At 45.5% G+C, this 24,257-nt stretch overlaps 4 protein-coding genes and 1 pseudogene across 4 annotated transcripts; 1 reads left to right on the forward strand and 4 right to left on the reverse strand.

Moving 5' to 3' along the window:
- Positions 1-96: 96 nt before the first annotated feature.
- LOC117855625 (uncharacterized) lies at positions 97-2,173 on the reverse strand. The gene is made up of 2 exons (XM_034738013.2): positions 1,267-2,173; positions 97-1,129 (listed from the first exon to the last, which is right to left on the reverse strand). Exons 1-2 carry the CDS (start codon positions 1,367-1,369, stop codon positions 378-380), a joined length of 855 nt encoding a protein of 284 aa, XP_034593904.1. The 5' UTR covers positions 1,370-2,173; the 3' UTR covers positions 97-377.
- A 211-nt stretch (positions 2,174-2,384) lies between these two features.
- Positions 2,385-4,697, reverse strand: LOC117854582 (mitochondrial outer membrane protein porin 3). Its single transcript, XM_034736806.2, has 6 exons — positions 4,509-4,697; positions 4,321-4,388; positions 3,626-3,736; positions 3,402-3,491; positions 3,083-3,291; positions 2,385-2,962 (listed from the first exon to the last, which is right to left on the reverse strand). The coding sequence occupies exons 1-6, from the start codon at positions 4,549-4,551 to the stop codon at positions 2,656-2,658; spliced, it is 828 nt and encodes a 275-aa protein (XP_034592697.1). The 5' UTR covers positions 4,552-4,697; the 3' UTR covers positions 2,385-2,655.
- A 486-nt stretch (positions 4,698-5,183) lies between these two features.
- On the reverse strand, positions 5,184-7,394 carry LOC117856432 (hypersensitive-induced response protein 1-like; annotated as a pseudogene).
- Positions 7,395-8,579: 1,185 nt separating this feature from the next.
- LOC117856755 (serine/threonine-protein kinase PBL34) lies at positions 8,580-13,424 on the reverse strand. Its single transcript, XM_034739139.2, has 6 exons — positions 12,996-13,424; positions 11,345-11,688; positions 11,112-11,247; positions 10,304-10,440; positions 10,097-10,220; positions 8,580-9,417 (listed from the first exon to the last, which is right to left on the reverse strand). The coding sequence occupies exons 1-6, from the start codon at positions 13,195-13,197 to the stop codon at positions 8,909-8,911; spliced, it is 1,452 nt and encodes a 483-aa protein (XP_034595030.1). The 5' UTR covers positions 13,198-13,424; the 3' UTR covers positions 8,580-8,908.
- Positions 13,425-18,808: 5,384 nt separating this feature from the next.
- On the forward strand, positions 18,809-23,947 carry LOC117856756 (uncharacterized). The gene is made up of 8 exons (XM_034739141.2): positions 18,809-19,354; positions 21,172-21,321; positions 21,417-21,551; positions 21,647-21,712; positions 21,871-21,936; positions 22,085-22,174; positions 22,812-22,893; positions 23,394-23,947. Exons 1-8 carry the CDS (start codon positions 19,157-19,159, stop codon positions 23,588-23,590), a joined length of 984 nt encoding a protein of 327 aa, XP_034595032.1. The 5' UTR covers positions 18,809-19,156; the 3' UTR covers positions 23,591-23,947.
- Positions 23,948-24,257: the final 310 nt, after the last annotated feature.

Consider the following 24,257-nt stretch of genomic DNA (forward strand, 5'->3'; position numbering starts at 1 on the left):
AATCAAAGATGTAAATAAAAATTAAATTATTTTTATGTTTAAATGTTCTTGGGTACAAGTTTCCGAAAGAAGAACAGAGATAAAGGACAAACCGAGTGCACGTTGGTAAAGATTTTCAGTGTAAACTCGTTCACTAGTTGATGGAAGATCAACATTCAGCAGTACATGTAGATGTCTCCTTGTCACAATTACACTTGTATATCTACAAGTACAGCGATGCTACGTACACATCTCATCTCACCCGTGGCGTGATCGATCTTGTGCAACGCACACGAAGAATGAAGAAGGCTTGAAGCCCCGCAAATGATTTTACCCGACGTGCTCGATCTCTCTGTCGTTTGATCATCCATCACTATGTTCGTGGATGGTTTGATCGATTAGCTCCTGGAGAAGAGCTTGTGGGAGACGAAGACGCCGAGCGTGAAGGCGGCGACGGCCGTGGCGATCACCTCCTTCTTCTTGCTGACCGCGTCGGCCAGCTTGAGCCCCTCCTCCACCGCGCGCTCCTTCCAGTGCTCGCACTGTCTCTCCCGCTCCGCCTTGGCCTTGGCCTCCGCCACCCTCGCCCGCGCCGCCTCGATCCTGCGCGCGGCCTCGCGGGCGACCTTCTCCCTTTGCTCGGCCCTCGCCTTCTCGTCCTGGTCGTCTCGATGACCTCCCGGCCTCGCCTTCTCGGTCGCATGCGGCGGCGCCGCCGCCACGGGCTTGGCCTTCTCGTCTTCCTCCTTGCCTCTCGCCGTCAAGCTCGCCGCCTTCCCCGCCTCGACCCTCGCCTTCTCCGTCTCCGCGTCACGGCCAGCCTGGGACGACGCCGCCTTGTCCTCGTGGCCAGCTGGCTTACCGCCGTCGGCCTCCTCCTTGGCCTGCGTCGATGGAGGAGGCAACGGCCCCGCGGCGGCGGGCTGTTGCTGCTCCTGCTGCAGCTTGGGCACTTTGAGCGTGAGCAATGTGCCGTCGAAGCGGCCGGAGACGGCGTCGAGGTTGGCCGTGCTGGGCAGCTGGAACGCCTTGTGGAGCCGCACCGCCTTACTGCCCTCGCCGCCGGCGCCGGGCGTGGGCTTGCGGTGGCCGATGACGGTGAGCCGGCCCTCGCCGTCCACGTGCACCCGGAAATCCTCCTTCTTGAACTCTTTGGAATTGATTCAAATTCAAACAAACAAGAAGATACGCAAAGTAGCAGAGAGTTAGCACCATTTTGAAGTTTGAACATGTGCAGGCGTCAGCTGCCATCGAGAAAATACACAGGCACGTCTGCACCGTACGCACCTGGGAGGTTTAGGCGGAGGAGGTAGCTGTCGCCGTCGTCGAGCCACTCGTAGACGGGATCCACGTTGTCGGCCGCCGCTGGTGCTTGCCTGCTCGCCGCCATTATCGCCGGTGGCCGCGATGGGATCGTCGGCGCCGCCGCGCGTGTTCTTGTGCAGGCACGTTGATCGCGTTGAGCTTGGTAGCTAAGTCAGTGCACCGTGGCCGTGAGACCGATGAGCCGAAGCAGTTAGTAGGTGCCTCATATAACGGATCGGAGTAGTGTAGGCATAGTATTGTAGCCGCTCACGCATTCCAAGCTTTTTCCTGAGGGCACGACAAGTTTTTTCTTTCTAGCTTCCCAAATGTTTGGGTGAAGGCTGGGGATAGGGATCTCCGCTCGCCTCTCTATGGATCGACATGTATATGCGCTTTCGGCGCGCGGCACGGCAACTCAGCTAACTGCTTCACTACAACGTTATCATCGTGCCGTACGTCAGGTGCTCCGCGATTGTTCTCGAGAGCGGGATGATCTCCTGTGTAATCATTTATCACCATGGATTAGATTAAATGGGGTCAGCCATTTGGTGGTTACTGGTTAGGCTTAATCAATTTGACTTCATCCTTTGAGTCGTTCAAGTTACTCTTCCTGATTCAAATTACAGGTCATTTTAACTTTTTTAGATTCATAGACTTTGCTATGCATTTAAATATACCATATGTCTAGATCTAGGAAACCAGTACTACGGTGGAGTTTAACAAAAACTAGGTATTTAGAGATTTTTTGGTTTCTCCTTGTACTAGTTGATTTTTAAGTTCAATTTTTGTGGGATAGCGATCATCTATTAGAGCCTATGTTACAAAAATGCTTCATGAATTTTATTGATTATATCTGTACATTTTCATATTTCAGTGTTTCAGTAAATATAACATATGCTCCCAAATCCCAATCTACTCCTTGAAGCATCCTTGGAATGTTTGTAGGGAGCAGATTTAGCTATAGTTCTTAAACAAGGACACAACATTCTTTTACCCACAATAAAGCTTGGGAATATAATTACATCGTATGCGGAGATTTTCATCTACCCTTATTATCCACAGACATCCAAGCACATGAATGGCATCAGGAGATCAACAAATGAACATATAAATGAATGCTAAGTAATCACCATCACATCTGACAAGCTTAACAATCCGTCACGATCACCAGAAATTATTAACAGAAGGTGCTGAGAATCAAAACATAAGGTCAATCCTAATATTTGCCTATGGAACAGATCATGGAGGGAAAATAATATAATTCGAGATCAAAATGATGCCACAAAGATGACTTTGGGCCATGTTTTTCCATGTTATTCCAATCCACTGAAACTGAAAAGGAAAATCCTGAAGCCCAAAACATCTGGTGTTTCAGTGCTTGAGCACCACGGACAAACCAACTTTCGTGCTCTTCTCAATTGCCTTGGTGTCAACCTCACCAGAGATGGTGATGAACGACTTGGGGCGCCATTCATGCTGGACAAGGGCACTGGCCATGCCATAGTTGTTGAAGCGTGCCTTTACGGTGGTGTGGGGATCCAACGAATGCTGAGAACCAAAGATCAGCGTGCTCTCATTTCTTGAGAAGCTGTGTGACAGCTCAGCCCCGACAGCAGTGCCTGAATGATGCTTTACCAAGTGGTAGTAGGATGCAACCATGGTATCACCATGGTTATTCCTGACGAAGAGTTTCATGATTATTTACCACAGTAAAATTGAAGACATGGTAAGACTAATGTTTCACTAAGTACAGTGAGTCGATTAGCATATAGTAGATGACCAAAGAAACGATACTCACAAATGGAGGGAAGCAATGAGATCTGGATTGGTAAGGCTCAGGGCCGCATTGTACTTGGTGAAATTGCTAGTCGCCGTATCAAATGAAACATCAACACCAACTGAGAGTTCTTTGCTTCCAAAGACACCAGAAAGGTTAACCATAGGGTTGGAATTGAGCCCAACACTTGCATTCACACCAGCATATTCATGTAAGTATTGGAGTTCAAGCTGATAAGACAGACAAAAAGAGGATTAATTATTTTAGCTTACTGGCCACCATGTTGTATAACAGTTTAGACAATGACAATTGATTTGATCCTTAGAATTCCAGAACATACCTTCCCTGATCTCTGGTCTGGAACAACCAAGCTGAGAATCGATTTGAGCCCTGGTGTTCCAAACTCATCCACAGTGATTGTTGTCAAAAGCTGGAAGATACAAAATCCAACTCTCAGAAAATATTATAAATTCACAATGAGGCATTAAACACAGTTCAATAAATAACATCAAATTAGAAACATGGCTCCTGTAAAAAAGGGAGAAGCACAGCACTGCAGCTTACATCTGACTCTGAGTTTGCTTTGACATCAACTGTCAACTTCTTGTTCTTAATCTGGGTGTGAAGCTCGCCAAAGAGGGACTCATTTTTCCTTGTTCCTGCGGCTGTGATTGCCTGTATGTAAAATCAAGATCATCACCAGAGAGCAAAAACTGCAAGTACAATATGAAGATACACTGATCCAATACTGTATTCTGGTCCTCCATCCTTCTACTTCAAAAACAGTCCCTAACTCTAACGCATTTACTAAAGTAATGCTGCATAGTGGATTAGTGGAAAGAAAAAAAAATACATTACAGGAAAACATTTGGGAGGGAGACGGAAAATGATGATCTGGCAACCGCAGAATCACAGTAATTATGTGACTTCAGATCCTGCACGTTCACCATCCAATCTAGAAAACAGATCGCAAGCATTGTGAATGACACCCTTTTTTTACAGGAATAAACAGTGATTGTACGCAACAGTAAACAGTGATCGGTTGCGGGACGACTATGCCCAGAGAATCAACAAGAGCGACCGATTCGATCGCCCAATCAGGAATGGGCGTCGAGGTTCCAATCAATTTGGAATCGGACAGCCATACACTCCACTAACCCCTACGTCACGAAATTGCCGGATCGTTGCGGGGAGGCGCGTACGGGAGAGGAGAAGAGGGTGGTTGATTGGGATTTAGGCGTGAGGGAGAGAGCACTCACGACGCCGTGGGGGGAGCAGGTGGTGACGGAGAACTTCTGGTGCGTGTTGTAGTCCTTGTACAGCAGATCTGCGGGGACAAAGGGAAACCACACGCGTCAGGTCAGGATCAGGCGGGTTCTCGGGCAGCGAAGAACACGGACAACAGGAATATAGAATCGGGAGCAGAGGAGGAGGAGGCGTGCGGGACCTCTGGTCTTCTTGCCGATGTCGGTGTAGAGACCTGGTGCCATGGCAGCGGCGGAGGCGGCGGCGACGGCGAGAAGGGGAGACGGGTGGTACGGAGGGGCGAGGGGGAGAGATGGCAGCGGCGGAGGCGGCGACCAGTTAAAATGGAGCCGCTGCGGATCTTGCTTCTCTTTTCTGATTTCCCGTGGGTTTTGGTTTCTTTTCTTTCTTTCTTTTTTTTTTTTTGTTTTCGTGTCGCGTCGTGCTTCGTGGGGAGCAAACAGCGGAGGCGGGCAGCTGGGCCAGGCTGACTCTGGGACCCACATCCAGGTCACCGTGGGATGCTCTCCGAGTCTCCGGGCGGCAGCTGTCGCTTCGCTTGCACGTGGATCACGGAATGGTGGTTGCGGCGACCATGGGCTTTTGTTGGGCCTGAAAACGGTGCAGGCCGGCTAGCAATTTTCTTTAGCGGAAGCGGCGGTCTGATGAATTTTGATATTTTGTAAGGAAAGCTAACTTCTCTAGGTGTTTTTCCTTCTCTTTCTAAATTATCGCTTTTTGTGTGCAAACTAATCGAAAGTTTCATGTGTTTTAAATTCATCACGTAGGATTTCAATTGTGGACGTTTTTCGTAACGATTTTGAATTCTACGATGAACATATGCACACCTCAAAGGCTCAAAGAATATACATTTCGCTAGTGAAGACAAAGGTAGCTAGAAGAAATGAACAATCTAAAGCATACAGATAGTCGCATCTCCGATACATATACATGCAGTACAAGAACATACAAAGGGTGTGGACACTGGACAGGCAAGCAGGCACGGGCGCACGGCGGGCTGGTGGATGGTGGGCATGGTGGAGGATCACCTGGCTACGGCGCCGCCGCCGGGGGCGTGCGTGGCGGCCTGGAGCACGCCGTCGCGTACCTGCGCGGCGACGTCGTGCACGGCAGCGGGGCCGTGCGGGATGAACACGGTGGCGGCGCGCGACGTGCCGCCGATGTCCCTGATGGTGTCGAAGTACTGCGTGGCGAGGACCATGTCCATGACGGCCTTCTCGTCGGGCACGAAGCGGCGGAGCCCCTCGACGATGGCCTGCCGCTGTCGCGCGACGCCGACGCCCGCCAGGTACTTGGACTCGGCCTCCCCCTCGGCGCGCTTCACCTGCTGGACCTTCTCGGCCTCGGCGCGCTCCGCCGCCGCCACGCGCCGCCGCGTTGATGTCGTTCATGGCGCGCTTCAGCACCTCGTCGGGCTCGATGTCCACGATGAGCGTCTGCACGATCTCGTAGCCGTACGTGTCCATGGCCTTGGCCAGCTCCTCCTCCACCGCCCGCGCCACCTTCGTTCTTCTGCTCGAACACACCTGGTCCAGGTTCATGTTCGGCACGCTCGCCCGGATCACTGAGATCATTTACTTGCTCTCGGTACACATCATCCATCACAAGAACACACGCATACAGAATGGAAAGAAATATTTGCTCAATCAATTGATCGATTACCGACCGTCGAAGACGTAGGACTGGATCTGCTCCCGGGCGTTGCTGAGGCGGTAGAAGGCGTCGTAGGCCCTGTCGGCCAGGGCGCGGTACTGCACGGAGGCGACGACGGTGACGAAGACGTTGTCCTTGCTCTTGGTCTCGCAGCGGACGTCGAGCTGCTGGACGCGGAGGGAGAGGTAGCCGGCGACCCTCCGGCCGACGCACCAGGCATACCACTTTGCCCAATAAAGCAAGTACTTCTATTTAGCCCCTCTCGAAAAGCTCCAAGAAAGAGTTTTTTTTTATCTCGCAGAACCACATACGAGTTTCTAAAAGAGATGCTTTAAAAATGTTATGTTTGGTCTTTATTTTTGGTTTATCTCGCAGTACTTTATGTTTCTCGAAATTTTATCTCGCAGTACTTTATGTTTGGTTTTTGTTTTAAACTTGCAAATGATATTGCCTGTGGAACTGGTTCTCAGGGTGGATGACTAGGTCACAGCGTCATATACTCATATGTTGTAGTTAGTGGCAGATGATAGAATAAAATTAAGGTGCGGAGAAGCTAATAGAACACGCAATTAAGTAAGATGCAAAATCAAAGTGGTATATACACATGCAATTCGCTACCAAGTGCCAACTACTCCCTCCGTCCCAAATTATAGGTCGTTTTGACTTTATTAGATTCATAAACTTTATTATGCACTTAGACATACCCTATGTCTAGATGCATAATAATATCTATGTATCTAGAAAAGTCAAAACGACCTATAATTTGGAACGGAGGGAGTACATATATAACATATATATGGAAATGATCTAGCATAGAACATAGCTAAATTAGTTGCAGCACATACCTCTCATTTTGGGCTTGGCCTTGCCATTCCGATCCGTCTTCAGTGGTCGTCCTGCACCCCTGCTTATGCAGCACACATAAACGTTGACATAACACACACCATTACTATTGTGTATTGTTAGAAAACTAGACATATTTTAATTCCAAAAATTAACAAATTAATCATGATAAATTGTAGTGATCTTATGACAACATGATATGTGCATGCGTTCAAGTTTGATCTCCTATTAAACAAGAACATAAGAACCAGAAAAAGTTCAGAATGAACCCTGGGGCGGATCCGTTGCCGGGGACATTGGATGCGTAGTCATCAACTGGTTCAGGCATGCTAAACGGTTGACCTTGCTTGAAGTAGCCATACGAAGCAGATGCATGGAGATGTCCACAGTGCAGTCCCCGTGAACGACCTTTCTGGATGTAGCAGAAAGTGTCGTACAGCGGTCTTCTGTAAGTAGTCGTACAACGAACAGTCGCGTAGTCATAAACTCCCTAAAAATCTTGTTTGCACACCTATCCCGAGCAGGATCACGAAGGCGGGGAGGTTCCGGAGGCTTACTCACGCAAACCCATGTGCGCGTAGAGCTTTGCGCTGGATGAAGAGTAACAACAGCATCAAAACAATGGAGGGAGAAGAGAGATCTCCTAAGCAGGAGTATTTGAGAGCGTTCAGGTATTTTCGCACGTGTAAGAATAAGAGGAGATGCCTCTCTTATATAGGTTACAAGAGGTGAGGTTTATCGAATCTGGACATCATAATATGATGAAAGTTACTAGTAATTGACGGGATTGACGGGATAATGGTCATCAAGCATTAGTAACTTTCAGCACTTTATTGGTTGTTTTAATTGAGTGAGTCAATTCTCATAAACAACAATAATCACCTCTCCTCAACTTCCTATACAAAATTGATCAATTAGTAACTCTTAGCATTTATCGTGGGGTTTTTAATTCTTATTTGATTAATTAAAATAAATAGGTCTAACCTAATTAATCTAACATGTATTGTGTATCCAACACTAGTTGAACGAGGCACACAATGACAAAAGCACCGAAACATTAACCTTGCTGGAGCTTAATATCAGATAGTGTGTCCTGCACAGCTGGACTGAAACTGGTTCCGAAGATTTCCCACCACGTTGCTTAGGGGCTCTTTGCGCATGTTATGGGCCTGTTGTGGGCTTGTGGCCTGCCTTGCCACAAGCCCGGAAGCGGCACATTCGCGATGGGTTTCTTGGGCAGCCCATGGCGTCCGGAGTCCGTGATCCGTGAGTAGCTTAGCTTCACCTGTCGGTTGTCGCTCTCTCTCGCTCTGCCATGGCGCCGTCACCAACCGCGCATTTCTCGCTCAGCAACCACAGTCACAGTGGATTACTAGGTTGCCGCCACTGCCAGCTCCTGACCGAGTGTAGTGAACATTTCTTTTTTTTAGATGCTCTAGTGTATTGAGCACGACCGGTTGCATCGCATTGCATAAACATCACCACAGCATCAACCAAACGAACTGTAAATGTCACAGGTAATGGAAGCCATAACCGTGCACGATTACGAATTTACGATCCGGCAAATGTGTACCAGCACCTGAAAGCGAGCTCTGTCACCCCCATCAATGGCACATGCATGTGCCTTAGCCGAGCATGAGCAGATGAGCTGCTGCCATCAAGCACGCATTATGGAAATATGATGGCGACGACCGACTCCGCCGCCGATGATCTTTCATCCGTTGCCTCCTTTTTACCTTTTTCTCCACATGGCAACTAATTACAAAGCGACCGACAGTTTGAATAAACAGATCAGAGAGCTAAGCATCTGCTGCCTGATCATTGTTTGAGAGACGACCAAAACCCTGTTTAATCCCACCTTCCGGGTCAAGGTATCAAGAGTTTTTGTAAACATAGGACAGCTAAAATCTAGGCAATAACAAGAAAAACTTTTCACACAACCAATCGTCGTCGCTGCTTTATCCACAGCTTAGGGAGCTGAGATGCCATGGATGGTACAGCACGGCAGGTCCCATCAATCTTCCAGTTCTGGATGGAACGCAGGTCTTGAAATCGATCATGGTGGCAAGATAAGCACCATGAGTTTCACTGCCTCTTGCCATCAGGCCTTGGGGACTGGCGGTACGGGGAAGCATGCGGACCATATGAGAGGCTTCTTAGTGGCTGCTGCCCGTTCCGTGCAAAGGTGCTCTGCGCCTTCATGCTTTGACTGCCTTGTGGGCTGGCAAGGGCTGTGCGCCGCTCATGTTGCATGGACTGGAAGAAGTAGGAAGAGCTGGCCATGTCCTTGAGGTTCTGGAGAGGCTTCAGGACCTCCACCACTTGGCTCATCAGAGGCCTGGCCTTGGGGTCACGGCTGAGGCAGGCGTGGGCCAGCTGAGCCGTCTTCTGAGCGCCTTTTATCGAGAAGTTCCCATCCAAATGGGGATCTACAAGCTTGTAAAATCGGCGTCGTTCCCCGAGATAGGGCCGCGCCCATTCAACTAGGTTATGTTCCCCATTTGGTCTGTTCTTGTCCATTGACCTTCTACCGGTCATCATCTCTAGTAGCACCACACCAAAGCTATATACGTCACTCTTTGATGTCAGATGACCTGGACGAGAAACAAACTTATAAGCAGTAGGAAATACAAAGAAAATTTATAGGCGCCTAAACAATAGAATCTAGCCTAACTAGCAGCTAAAAATAAAAAGGAACAACTTCAGTCTAGCGCAAACATATGTGCATGTGTCACACACAAAATTTTAGTGTGTCGCACACATAACTTCAGTGTATTAGAACGCATTCAAGCTTGCAACACATGCAGACACACACAGACACAACTTCAGCCTGCCACGCACACATGCACACTCATGCTTGCCTTTGTGTGCCATACACAACTTCAGTCTACCATGCTTGCCACAACTTCAGTCTACCATGCTTGCCTGTCTGTGCAATACACATCTTCAGTCTACCCTGCACACACGCACATACGAAAGCACATGTGCATGTGTTCAGGTTTTTACTGAAGCTATGTGTGTGCGCGCGCGTGCGCACATGTCCATGTCTGTGTTGTGTGTCACACACACAACTTCAGTGCACACATGTCCATGTGTCACACACACAAGTTCAGACCTATGGAATAGAATGCATTTAAGTTTACAGCAGTTTAGCACATTATTTTGACAAAATATATAGTTGGCTGACATGTTTTACAAAACAACAGATACCACATGAAAAAGTTACTGCAACTTTGAAGATAGATTAAGCAATATTACAATTGATCAACGCACCTGTCATTACATATTCAGGTGCAGCATATCCATAGGTTCCCATGACTCTAGTTGATACATGAGTCTTATCACCCTCAGGACCATCTTTAGCAAGTCCAAAATCAGAGAGTTTCGCGTTATAGTCCTGAAAGAGCATGTTTAAGAAATAGGCAAATGCAATTGTATGAGCGAATATTTATTAGCCAACATTTCAATATAATTGCTTACCGCATCTAAAAGAATATTGGATGTTTTGAAATCCCGATATATTACTGGTCTTTCGGCTTCTTCATGAAGAAAAGCAAGGCCTTTGGCAGCACCAAGAGCAATTTTCATTCTAATAGCCCATGGGAGAGGCAACGACTCTATTCAGTACAAAATTGCACAAAAGAAATGTTATTAAATGGGTATACGATGGTTCAAGACAGAATTATCACAAAACAAATCAGCTTAACGTTGCTCAAATTTGTGCACATAAACATATCTTCTTAGCTATAGCAGCCAACGAAAATTCATCCGTAAGAGGGAACTAGTGGAAAGTCGAACCCTAACCTATTTCTGAGAGACAATGGAAAATGGGAAACATGTAAGACCACCTACAGCCCTTATTGATGTTTAAAGTGTAAAACAAAGCACAAGGTGAGAAACAACATAAACACACCTAAGTCACTTCCTCATGAATTCTTATATATCAACCAAGATCCAAATGCTAGTACATGCTACAAAAAGACTATTACATATAATCCACTGGCCAATAAAATTACTCACAAATAGTGTGGAAAGTTCATTACAAACAATCCACTGGTCAGTTAAAGTGCATGTGCCACTTATGTTGACCAAAACCAAAGTGCTCATGCCACAAGTGTTAACCAAAACAAAAGTGCTTGTGCCACATGTTAAAAGTATTGCACAATTGATATCACCACACAACAGAAATGTTAGCAACTTAGCATGGCTTAACCAATAGAAAGGACAAATAGATAACAGAGCAAATATGTACATAAAACTAATAAAGGTCAGATTAAAAGATACTTACTTCTAAAAAGATGATTCTCCAAACTTCCACGGGGCATAAATTCATATACGAGCAACCTCTGGTCATCTTCAATGCAGTAACCGACCAATTTCACTAGGTGTGGATGCTGAAGGTTTCCAAGAAAATCAACTTCTGCCTGTGAACAGACAATGATAATTTGCTTAATAATGCATTAACAGACAACTGAACGATGTTTTCTTCAACACCGTATACCAAGGAAAGACAAAACATACCACCCACTCTTTATGCCCCTGAAGCCCATCATGGTTGAGTGTCTTGACAGCAACAGTCAATCCAGTGCCTGGCTTAACAGGAGCAGTTCCATTCTCCTCAATCCACCCTTTAAAGACACAGCCAAAACCTCCCTCACCAAGAAGACTCTCAGGTCGGAAGTTTCTCGTGGCACACTTCAGTTCATTAAAAGTAAATCTACGCAGTTGGAAAGCTAGTTTAAGCTCCTCTCCAACTATGGAAGAAGGTGAGATACTTCCGGTGTTACTGGTTGTTGTGGAACAAGAGGCTGGTGGGACTGATTGGTCTTGGCAGTCTTTGCAGCCATCAATCGCTGGTTTGCTTTCTGCACATGTAGATATAGTATCCATTAGGTGATAAACCCCTCACATAATTTAAACATGACAATGATGAGTAAGAGCACGGTTGCTCTGGAAACTTTTACTGTCTAATAAAAACTTCAACTCATAAACCTGAGGATCTGAATCCATATCACCAGGCCCAAAGTCCAAATGGAGTACAAATAGTTAATAGTAACAAAATGAACACCCACATTTTTCATCAACAAACAAGCAAGTCTGGAATGAGTTAACCCCATGCACAATTCAAGAGTAAGATTCTGCATTCCATTTTTTGCATTGGACACCATGGCATGTTTTAAGTTTTCTGTCCTCAGCTTGGACTTGATGGATTCCATATGCATAGCTATCAACATTGCTTGCTGAAGAATGATTTAATGTTGTTACATTACATCTGATATTTGAGTTAGTGTAACATAAACTGTTTGATGTGTCTCAGTACAAACTACTAAGCTTATGGCCTAACGAAACAATGAGAGCACCTGCTAATTTAAGTTTCCCATCCATGACCAAGGTATCCACCTTGAGAGTTTCACTTGTCACTCCAGTCAAAGGCATTCATTTGTCCACATTCCAAATGCGCTCAACTGTAACGGAAATTGTTCACTCCTGTCAGAAAAGGGCTCCTGTCTATTTGATTACATTTACGGCCAAACAAGTGCCCGCAAATGCAACCAATTGTACACATCTACGAACAAACGAACCAAAAAAGGACAGATGTTACATTTAACCCAATTCAAGCATTCCGCGCGCTCCCACCAACATCAACCCGGCTTTCAGCAACCAACAAGGTCTACTCTCGCAGGAGCCCCACCTCACGCCTATCGACCCATGCCCATCAATGGCAGCACACCAGCTCATAGACAAGAGCACACAGCAGGCAGCACATATCACATCATCTTATCTACCAAGTAGCAAAAGCAAAACAGAACCATATCATCCGGGCAACCCACCCGACACCAACCACTCTGTCCAGCTCTCAGCGTCACACGGTTAAGTTGTACCACCCACCAGAGACATTAGTGCTCACCAACACACATCCAATTCCAATCATGCAATCCCATGGTCCCATCGACATCAACTCAACCCAGAAAGAAATTGGCAAGACAAGCCATGCGTCCACCATCTCTCTCGGAACTCCGAATCGCTCGTGCAGAATTCCGTGGCCGCCACCGTGCACACAGGCAGGCAAGCAAGCATGCCGCGGTAGCTTGCGAGAGTGGAACGAAGCAGGAGACCTAAGCGACCGAGCGAGCACGGGGAAGCTGAGAGGAAACAAGAGCATTTTCCTTACCCCCGCCGCCGCCGCTGGTGGAGGAGTCGACCTTGGCGCGCGACGACATGCAGCCGCGGAGGCGCGGGAAGCGGATCCAGCATCCGGTCACCGGCGCCGCGTCCTCCACCACCACCGCCGCCGCCTTAGCCTTAGCCTTCCCCGTCCCCTTCCGCTTCCCGTCCTTCTCCCCGCGCCGCTTCCCCTCCTGCTGCCTCCCCATCGCCTCACTCCCCCTCCTCCAGAACCAAGCAAACACCCGCAGGCCGCAGCGTCCCCCCACACCGAGATAGGCCCTCTCGTCAGCGCGGCGGAATGGGAAGCCGCCGCCCGCGGCCCCTGGCGGCGAGCGCGTGGGCGGGCATTGCGCGGCGCGGCGAGCGGAGCGGGGCGGGGATGGAATGGAGTGGAAGCGAGTGTGAAGTGGGGAGCGGGTAGGGGAAAAGGGGGAGGATTCGGGCAGGCCGGGCAGGGGCGTGGGAATTTGGCACGGACTGAACGGGACGGGACTAGACTGCCTGCGTGAAGGACGCAGAAGAGAGCGGCCGTTTTGGCGTTTTTGCAGAACGGACCCCTCTAGAGTCTCCGTATTTCCCTGCGAAATGACTGCTACCGGTGGGTGTTTGTATACTTCGAATATGGCATGTATCATTTGGCATCGACTGGCGGTGCCATGGTGCCATTTTTGCAAAAAAATAGTTAGAGGAAGGCACCAAGAGTTTTCATAAGATGAATACTCAGGGTTATGCTTCTTTTACCGCCAATAGGAACCTCTTACACGAGAGATGGTGATGCACAAACGAAGGCATTTAGGCCATGTTCAAGATTTTGCGTACAAGGATCTGAAATAGAGAATGGAGAGACTATGGATTCCATACGCTGTAAAAGTTGAGGATGTATAAAGATTTGAAGAGGCACACCTCATTCACTGAATAAGTGCTCTTGGACGATTTTCTTTTCATTTCCCCTCTCATGACGCTTTTCTACGAGCCATTTATATGAGAGGTAGGAGAAAATCATGTAGTGTGTCAATATTATCCAAATATGGAGGTGCTAATGTATAGCATCTTCAAGTTCCAAGAATCCAACGCCACGTAGGATATAACAAATGTCCCATCATCCTTTCAAATGTAGCTGTTGGTGTGTCCTTGTGTGATATCTACCCAATATACTTTTAAGAACACAACATTATGAGTCTGATTGGTTGTCTTCCCTAGCAAGCTAGACTCGCACTAGGGAGCCAGGCCCTGCGGGTGCAAATGCTTCATATTTGGTTGCTTGCTCCATTCCAGCCAGGCCACAGGGAGATATTGATTGGTTGCATGAATGCATACAGAATTCAAATTGGAGATGCAAGATGAGTTTGTTTGGTTGCCTGAATGCATCATGTTCCAGTTACCTCTTGAATGCATAGGGTGATGTTACCAGCAGCATGTCCATGAGGTAAAATAACAGTTTGTCACAAGTCTAACATTACATACATTTCCAAAGTAAAAACACAATTATTATAGTTTGAACTAAAATTACTGCAGCTTCTAATAACAACGTGACATCTTTAAAATCTCAAGAAACCTTCTTCCTCTTAGGTTTAGCTGTAGGAGGTACCTCTTTTGCTTCAAATTTTCTACCATAAAATGCTGCCATGGCTTCTTCTTTTGTCTTGTATGTTTTTTAGCACACTCCCCTGAAGCCGCTGACTTGATCATGGCAAGCCTCCCAGCTGGAGAAAACTCCAGTTTGGCGGCCAACAGTTACCACATACCATGACATATCTGGACAGTAAAGAGAGAAAACACAGTATCATTGACCAAATAAGAAGTTGAGAATACTATAGTTTGTTCAGCCTAGGTTCATTGGCAATGGACACATGAAACCAATTTGAGATGTAATCAGCAAGCAAAAGGAGCATGGTTGACAACAATGTCAAATGGTGAACATATACCATCATCGGCAAAGGACATATATGCTCAGAAAATGTAACATATAGCATCATTGGCAAATGATATATATGCTCAGAAAAATCACAGCATGAATGGCAAAGAATATATACTCAATTAACCTAACAAATCATTAGTAATGGGCATATGCTCAGAACAGGAATATCACATTTTAGCATAACAAGATAAACACATCACGAGTAATGGGCACATACTTAGAATTAATAGTAGCATGACCAGATCATCATGATATCACATCTATCATCAAGGTTGATCCATGAAAGTGTCTCATGCACCTCAGTTACAAGTCTAGGTTCAATAGATTATACAAAAGCAGTTATAGTTTCATGTATAGTCAATTACTAACTATAAGCAATAGTTAGCAAATGAGAGGAGCAAGTTAGCTATGCAAAAGAATGCATGATCAGATCAGCTGCACAAGTGAGTGCATGATTAGATCAACTGCACAAGTCAAGAGGTGCTATGCACAAAAGAAGCCACCACCAGGCTATCATCCTCGCTGCACCAGGAGAAGGCACCATCAGGTCAGTAACTGCACAAAATAAACCACTAGGAGAGGAGCTGCCCCACTGCACAAAAGTTGGATCAACCAGCACTAGACCATCACCCTCTAATTGTAGTAGTTCTTGGCTAAGAAGGTCCTCATCCATAGCACACGGTGAAGACAATCTCAACCTCCTAAGTGGGTTTTGGTGAATTAATGACACAAGCTTAAGTGTCTAATGAACTTTCAAGTGCATGAGCAGGTTTAAAATTATTGGTGGACATATAGCACTTGTGGATGACCCTCAAAAAAGGAAATGAATGAGTATAAGGTATACCTTGAAGACTAAATTTATTTTCGATTTGAATTTGAGTATAGGAATGTCGCACTATCAAGAATGATGCGTAATCATGGTCTTTACGTTGAAAAAGATGCTCAAGATGACCTAACCAACCTATGAGAGACACCTTTGCACCTGCACTTTACATGGGTATATTTAGAATGGTGCTAACTTGAGAGTTCCGGAGTTTTTCTGGAAGATGTTTCGGAATAGTTCGAAAGTTCCGTAATTTCTGAAACTTAACGTCCCAACGGCTAGTTTCAGGGTGAAGGGGTATAAATACCCTCTCACCCCCTCCCACAGTTACTCTCTTGACCTAACTTCATGCTGAGCTTCAGAAAAGCATTCAAGTCCCCTTGTTTACTCCCCTTTGGATTTGTTGGTGAGATTTGGTGGGGATTTGAGGAGGGATTCAAGGGAAGGGCAAGAGAGAGTGCTAGTGAGCTGATTTTTCATCTCTTGAGCACCTTGTTCTTCGTCAAGCCGGTGATTTCATGATTGTTACTTTTGGAGCTTCAAGCTTCTAGCCGGCTAGGCGTTGCTCTTGCCCGTGGAGCATCCAAGCTTGTGGCTGCCTACGGGAAGTTTATATTACCCACGATGATTGAGTAAGTGACTCTAGCTCAATCTTTGTGGTCGCTAGAGTGAGGAAAGTGGTTTAGGTGTGAAAAGCCCACCCTTTGTGGGTTCCTCAACGGAGACGTAAGGTTCAAGTGTGGAGCTGAACTCTGGTAAATAAATTCTCATGTCTCTTGTGCTTGTTGTTTTTCATTTCGTTCATATTCAAGCATAGACATATTTCTAGAGTTTGTGCTCGATCTACTTTTCTAGAAGGTTGCTTGTTGTTCTATTTTGACCCTGAAGCCTAGAATACCCGGTGAGATTAGAAAAGAAGATAAAGTAATGAAATTCATGAATTTAATTAACTTTGTTCAGCCCAACACACTTTGATATGCCCCCTTGTAGTGCTCCTCCTCCAAAGTGATCATGAAGTTATCCTCATCCTACAAAGCACCACTAAGTTTTCTAAGCTTGGTCACCCTAATCCATCTCTGCTCCACTTCCACTTGCGCAGATGGTTGTAAACCTGGGTGCTAGTCACCTCATTGCCTGAAAACTCATGCAGATTCTTGGCCACTTTGTTCAAGTGCACCTTTTGGAAACCTTTGTCAGTTCTCACTCCAGTGGAGATCAGCTGTCACATGCGGCGTAGCACAAATCCTGACATCACATTGGTCCACCTCATTGCAGCCCTAGACTGCTGCCCAGCACCACCAGCAGCCTGGCCACCAGCACCAGCGGCGGCCTGGCCACCAGCAATAGGCTGGGTAGCAGCTTCGGCAGCCTCAAGCTCCTCAATCAAGTCAAACTGAACATTCTCTTATGCCATCTCCTAATGCATAAAGTACTCATCATTGCATAATGCCTATGGCCTCAGGTTAAAATAAATTAAAGCATAAAGTATTCATCATTGCATAATGTCCAATGCTTAGGTATATATAAATAAAAGTAATTAATCCTCACAGTATAATGTCCAATGTCTCAGGTATATGTAAATAAAAACAATTAATCATCACCGCAACTTGTCCCATACCCTTGTACATGCTTTTATCTCGCTTAATCTCAGAATGGGAAAGCGAAATATATCGAGGTGCCAAGGTCCCTTCTGCAACTTGACACCGAGCTCCTCCGCATATGATGGGTACGGCCTCAGATCCACTGTCCAACTCGCATCCAACGGATGCGACCGCGTCCACGCAGGAGCTCCCGTGGGCCGTCGGACAAGTACCCGCGCTGCCCGTTCACGCTCGCGCCGCTGTGCGGCCTTGTCTTGTCCCCCGCGCTATCAGGAAAAAAATTTCTCACAGGTCCCAAACGACAGCGCCGCAATCGGCGTCGTCACCACCGACAAGCGGGGCCAGAAAGGCAGGGGCCCGCGTGGCAGTCACGGCATTCGCGTGCCTGCCTCTGGCGTGGGCCCCAGCGGCTGAGTACGTGCAGGTAGCCGTAACAAAAGGGGGTGAGCAGAAAAAGGAAATACTGTGCGGCTACGGCTACTGGTCCTTGTCTGAAAAGGAGCACTTGGACGTTGGACCTTGAAGCAGTCAAAGCGGAGGCCTTTTTGCTTCTTGTGTCTGGGTTTGGATAGGATCTGCTAGGTTTGAGTTAGGCACCGGTGGTTTGTTGCTACCTAATTTTGTGACTTTTGAGTGTTCATGCTTGTGGCTAATGAAATCTTGTATGTCCGTGGGGAATATAAAAATTGATCATGGCATGTGTTGATTGAGAGGTACTGAAATGCTTGGAATGTGCGAATATAATGTGTACGCATTCTCTTGTTTTTAAGCGAAGGAGTATGAACTTTGCTCACTCATGATTAAAGTATCATGCATAGTTAGTTTACCCATTAATACAAGTTCAGTGTTTTCGGATGTTATGACATCTAATGGCCTGCTCGTTTCAGCTTGTCCGATTGCCTACAGCTTTTGCTGGCTACGTGCAGTTGCTGTGGCTGCTGTAGTCGTAGGGGCTGTACCGAGCAGGCTAAAGTAACTAATTTTTTTTATAACCAATGCTTTTTTTATAACAAGGATTTTCTTATGCGAATGATCACGACAAAATGTCTATTTTTCGCTTTTTAAAAGGAGCATAGACACCATGGTTGAAATAAAGCATCTATAAAGAATGACACCGGTAGCTTCAGAACTCTGCTTCGTCTGAACAAGGTTAAGAATGTCGAGCTGAGCGGCTAATGGATGTCGCGATGTTGCAAGCTTATGTCGTAAAGACTAGTAAACAATTGCTCGTTGCAGAGCGTTAGAACGGTCAACGAATGGTCTGGTTTTCTTATCTGTTCTTTTGGAGATTGTCAATGGCGGGCAGCAAAGTTAGGTAACCGAATAATGCACTGGGGTGGACTTTGTCGCGCGCAGAGAATCTCTCTGACTCATGGAATTATGCAAAGGATGTTGTGAACCTTGGTCTGGCACTGACAGCAGCGTCGACAAACATGGGACCCAGCTAGAAAAGGAAAGAGAAAATGTTAAATCTAAAATAGGATTTTTTATTTTGAAAAGGAAAAAATGTTAGTCCTCTTGCACGAGATACAGGGAAACGAGCAAAGCGATTCGCTGCCTGACGAGTCGGACGAATACGTTCTACAGTACTCCCGACATGTCTGACAAGTTAGAATCCAACACACATACAGGGCAACGGAGTAGTATTAAAAAACGGAATCGGATACGCTGTACGTACGCAGGTATACGGTGCCGGTGCGGACGAGATCGGTCGGGTGATTCGAGTTCGACGTGCACCACCCGACCGACCAATCTCGCGCGCCGCGCCGCCGCCTCGCGCGATCCAGCTTGTCCTCCGGCTCCGCGCACGCCGGCGCGGCGAGATGGGCGAGCGCAAGGTGATAAACAAATACTACCCGCACGACTTCGACCCATCCAAGATCCCGCGGCGGCGGCGGCCCAAGAACGAGCAGATCAAGGTGCGCATGATGCTCCCCATGAGCATCCAATGTGACACCTGTGGGACATACATCTACAAGGGCACCAAGCTCAACTCCAGAAAGGAGGATGTCGTCGGAGAGGTAGGCAACTCACCCAGACCTAGTTTTTTTTTTTTACTTACCTAGTACCAGGCACAGTCGCTGATTGGAGTCGCTCTGTGCTCTTGTTGGTGCTCTCGTTAGGCGCAGATTGTTGGATCCCTCGCCATTTGTTACGACCTTAGGACCAGGCAGCAATGCTAATATTTGTTACCCTTGGGTGATAGACCTCTGTGGCTCGGTAGTTTCATGCTGTCTGGTAAGCAAATGTTTTGCCGCCCAGCATATCCACATGATTTTTTTTAATATGAAGTCATTGTGGTAGTTGTTGATCCACTGTATGTTTTGTTAGTATTGTCTTGGGACCTATACGAAATGGCTGCCTAAAAAACTAGCGTAATTGAGAAATTGATGACAAGAAATTCGGTTTTGGTACTATGGATGATTCGAACACAGCAACAGGGTATTTAGTACTCTACATACTTGGGTTACAGACTTAGCACTATTAGAGTGATTCGGTGTTACTTCTACATACCATTGCTTGCTTCAGCAGTACAAGCGAGCAGAACAGAGGATGTACTGAAATTATTGCTATCGTATGACTAAAATTATTGATAAAATGATGATTTAATGTTGCTTTCACAATTAGTTACATGTTTTGTTATATTGGCTACGATTATATTGAAGCGGGTATGGTACCCTCACCCGATGGGTGGTGGGTGTTGAGGAATTTAAGACCTGAGTTGGGTGATGGGTATGGGTGGTGGGGTGTTTTGCCTATCATGGGTGTGGGTACGGGGAGACATTACCCGATGGGTATGTACCTGTTGCCATCCCTACGCTCGAGTAGAGATGGGGTGACGCAGGGGCGGCGTGCTCTGGTGACGTGGGACCGGCGGACTCAGCGTTGGCGCCTGGGCTCGGAGGACACGGGGTTGCTACTGCCCGGCAAATCGCCGGAGTGCCACGAGCGGAGCTCAGCAATCTCCAGGTATACGTGTGGGATTGACGCGGGAACACCACTCACACGTGAAGAGGCAGGGCGCGGCACGGGAAGAGGCAGAATCAGCGCTTTGGAGAGCCGGGGAGACTCTCCACAAGTGGAGAGCGAACCCAGCGAGTTTGGAGAACGGAAGTTTTAGAGACCGGTTTGGAGAAGCCGTTGGAGGGGGGATTTTTCTCAAATTCTCCAAAAATGGAGATAGAGAGCTGAATAGAGATACTTTTGGAGATGCTCTTACAAGAAAAGTTAGAAAATAGATTCTCTAGCCCTACAGTATAGATCCTTCTGCTTGTACTATTCACAGACATCACAATGTACATGCTTACATGAAGTCTGAATTCTGAAATATCAAAAGCTGGCATCCATTTCAAACTCCCATTGGTCTCCAAGTTCCTTGTTCTGTCTTCTAGTTTTAATTTTACAGTAGTTCAAAGAGTTTACGCATGCCGGTTTATGTCATAATTTTTATGTAAATCCCCATCTTTAACAGTGCACTGCCTGTTTTCTAGGTTGTGCAGTGTTGATAGGTTTACTGTTTTACGTGCTATGCCTTCATAGAGCGGGAGATTCTACTATCGTGGCATTAACCTGTCATGTTGCATATAGACTGCAGTTCTTCTTTGTGTTTAGCGCATGCTTCTTTCATTTAGCTAAGCATAATAGCCTCTACATAGGAATCTTTGTGCTTTTGAATTTATAACCATAAGGTCTTCACTATATGGCCCGGCATAATCTTTTATTTGGTTGTCTGTTGTCTTGGAACTGCAGAATTTCATGTCCATATCAACTAGTGTGTATTTGGGTTACAGGTCGTATGCTAACTCAAGCTAATGTTGTTCCTCTCAATTGGGCGCAGATGTACTTGGGAATACAAATATTCAGGTTTTACTTCAAGTGCACTAAGTGCTCTGCTGAGATCACTTTCAAAACAGATCCTCAGAATTCTGACTACACAGTGGAATCGGGGGCTAGTCGAAATTTTGAACCTTGGGGTGAACAGGATGAGGTAAATGATTTTGTGGCATATTCTAAGGTCGACTTCTATGTTTCAAGCAGTATGATCTTTAATTTGGTCACCGTGATTCGTATTCTTATGTTCAGGCAGCAGACAAAGAAAAGAGGAAGCGAGATGCTGAGGAGATGGGTGATGCAATGAAAGCGTTAGAGAATAGAGCAATGGATTCAAAGCAGGATATGGACATACTTGCTGCTTTAGAAGAGATGCGCTCCATGAAGGTTGGATCTAGTTCTAGGCCACTAGCTGTTGTATTGGAGGGCTTATTTCATGAGATTTGATGATTGCTGATATTGTTTTCTTGTGCTGTCTACAGTCTAGACATGCTGGTGTCTCTGTTGACCAGATGCTTGAAATTTTGAAGCGTTCAGCTCATGAGAAGGTAAGACCTTAGAAACATTGTTTGCTTTATCATGTTTTTTTAAATGTTTGAAATAGAACATTTCTCTTTTTGGTTATTTAGAGTTACTTGGTATGGTCAATGCCATTTTCCTTTGTGATTCCCTTTCTTAACATTGGTATTCTTTGTTGAAATGACAGGAGGAAAAAGCAATTGCAGAGCTTGACGAAGAAGATGAAGAACTTACCAAGTCAATCACTTTGCGAGTAATCCTCTCTCTCTCTATCACAATGCTCATTAATGCCTTCTCGTATAACTTGTGCATAGAGGGTGGTATCTTTTGAAACTACAGTTTTTTAAGTGTTTTCTATGATAACATCGCCTTTTAACTTGTGATCCTATTGCTAAATGTAGAACTCCGGATTCTATGTAAAGAGGATAGAAGATGACGACGAAGACAACAATGACGATTTGGTCCTAGGCCAATCGAGTAGAACAGGAAAGGTATTTATTGGTTTTTCCCTTTTTTTTGTTTTCGTTGCTATTCTGTTTTGTGGTTCTGTATCCCAACTCATCAGTTAGAGTAATTGCATTTCCTGAAAATATATATTATGTACCATTAATTTATACTTAATTACTTGTAACCCAAAGTGTCATTTTATCACTCCCTTGTGGCTATTTATTTTTTGTTATCATCAATCGTGTATCACCCTTCTTGCAGCTTTACATATTTTTTTTAAAAAATACTAGCAGATAATCATGTTAAATTTATAACCCGAAACACTGTCCTGTGTAGGGTTTCTAGAATATCTGGTTTCCTTTAGGTTAATAAGGAAATTGTTGGAGCTAAAAATTAAAAACGGAGAGATCCTTTGAAGAGATACAATGATAAGAGTAAAATTTTGTTGTTGAGCAATGCACAATATGCAAATTGTAGCCAACATTGGCATACAGGTTAATTGATGGTGCTGTGAAGTAGCCTATCAGTGTATGCTTCATTGAAAAATATTATGCACTTCAGTTATCAAGATTATGTCAATCACTTTTGTGTCTTGCCATAAATGTATTTTTTAATATATTTTTCGTATGAAATCTCTTGAATTTGTTTTCTTGGTTGGCTAATATTATAATTTTTTTGCAGATCGATTGTTCTTCTGAATCAGTGACAAAGCCAACAGATGTTCTAAGCAAAGCTAATGGATCGGAGGGTGTCAATAAAGAAGGTAAGCACTAGGCAGATTTATTGTTAATATTTTCTATATAGTTAAATCAGTCTACATGAAGCCCATAGAGTCCCATATTTGAGGATTTTTGTTCAGTGTTCTTATTGAATGGAGAATTGAAACTGGGATACTTCTATTAATCACTCTTGCACCTCACTAATTCATTCTACTGACAAATTGTGATTAACATGAGAGCTTTTGGTACAGGATTCTAAATTTTTTTTTCTGGAGAACTGTGACACGTCTTACCATTTTACATATCTAACCTGTAGTGTCATATTATGTGCTTCGGCAACTTGTTTTGGCCATGACAACCATCATTCCAAATTGTTAATGTAAAACTTGCTTATTTTGCATTTCACGGCAAATTTACCTGCATTGTTTTTCTCCTTACCTTGTTACAGTTTTGATTTTTGAAAACAAATGACATTCTTGCTCGCCCCATCTAGCTTTGCGAGATATTTTTTATGTGCTAACTTACCGTTGGGCATGCATTGCAGGGAGCAAGAGCTGGATGCCCAAATTTATAGTAAAACCAAAGTCTGCTGGTGCAGATCCTAAGAGGCAGAAGACTGAATCAACAGCTGTCCAAGACAATGGCAAAGCACCAGTAGGAGATCAAAAGAGTGAACCTGCAATGCAAACCAATGTTCTCCAGTCCCTTTGCCAGAACTACGATAGCGATGATAGTGAGTGAGGACAGCCCTTGAAGCCACAGTAGTACTGATCGTCAATACTGTAACAATATTGCACCCGAGGATAGTTGACAATAGTCGGCAGAGAGCAAGCAGCTGCAGCAGCACGCACCAGCAGGCAGCGGCAGCGGCAGCAGCAGCAGCAGTCATGCACCAGCCGAACAGCGCCCTAGTTCCCTTGTGCTATCATTTGTATAGCTTATGGAAGTCTCACAAATCTGGCAGTCAATGGCTCACCTGCCGCGAGTATTGACTGTTATAAATCTGGAGTGTCCAGATAGAGCTGTGTTGTTATTGGATATCCGAAAACATTACAGTATTTTAAAATTGGTAGTTGCAAAAAGTTCAAAATTAACTCAGGGGTTCGTAGGCTAATCCTTTTAACTTGTTTCCTGTTGCCGCAGCATGCAAAATGTGGATGGAAATGGTTTGTTTGGATGAAAATGCTGCTAGGTAATAGCTGTCTGGGCATCGCTGCCAATCTACTGTTTGTGAATCAAACAGCCGCAAACTTGCCTTGATAGACATTTCCGGGGCTCATACGTGACTTATGAAAGCTGATTAAACTTCATGACTTTAAAACAGACCTCAAATAGAAGTCTATATCAACATTTAACGTACCAGATTCAACTATTTTAAATGGTGGACCAACATTTATAAAAAATAAAA

Source organism: Setaria viridis, chromosome 5 (genome assembly GCF_005286985.2).
Source record: "Setaria viridis chromosome 5, Setaria_viridis_v4.0, whole genome shotgun sequence".
NCBI classification, from domain to species: domain Eukaryota; kingdom Viridiplantae; phylum Streptophyta; class Magnoliopsida; order Poales; family Poaceae; genus Setaria; species Setaria viridis.

Excerpts from the sequence above, each read along its gene's own strand:
- LOC117855625 (XM_034738013.2), bottom strand. The coding sequence starts at position 1,369 with ATGGCGGCGAGCAGGCAAGCACCAGCGGCGGCCGACAACGTGGATCCC. Across the intron at positions 1,130-1,266 it reads CCTCCGCCTAAACCTCCCAG|AGTTCAAGAAGGAGGATTTC; the intron begins GTGCGTACGGTG and ends TCAATTCCAAAG.
- LOC117854582 (XM_034736806.2), bottom strand. The coding sequence starts at position 4,551 with ATGGCACCAGGTCTCTACACCGACATCGGCAAGAAGACCAGAG. Across the intron at positions 3,292-3,401 it reads CAGACCAGAGATCAGGGAAG|CTTGAACTCCAATACTTACA; the intron begins GTATGTTCTGGA and ends CTGTCTTATCAG. Across the intron at positions 2,963-3,082 it reads CTCATTGCTTCCCTCCATTT|GAATAACCATGGTGATACCA; the intron begins GTGAGTATCGTT and ends ACTCTTCGTCAG.
- LOC117856755 (XM_034739139.2), bottom strand. The coding sequence starts at position 13,197 with ATGGGGAGGCAGCAGGAGGGGAAGCGGCGCGGGGAGAAGGACGGGAAG. Across the intron at positions 11,689-12,995 it reads CACCAGCGGCGGCGGCGGGG|AAAGCAAACCAGCGATTGAT; the intron begins GTAAGGAAAATG and ends CTACATGTGCAG. Across the intron at positions 11,248-11,344 it reads AGGGGCATAAAGAGTGGGTG|GCAGAAGTTGATTTTCTTGG; the intron begins GTATGTTTTGTC and ends GTCTGTTCACAG.
- LOC117856756 (XM_034739141.2), top strand. The coding sequence starts at position 19,157 with ATGGGCGAGCGCAAGGTGATAAACAAATACTACCCGCACGACTTCGAC. Across the intron at positions 21,713-21,870 it reads AGCGTTCAGCTCATGAGAAG|GAGGAAAAAGCAATTGCAGA; the intron begins GTAAGACCTTAG and ends TTGAAATGACAG. Across the intron at positions 22,894-23,393 it reads GGAGGGTGTCAATAAAGAAG|GGAGCAAGAGCTGGATGCCC; the intron begins GTAAGCACTAGG and ends CATGCATTGCAG.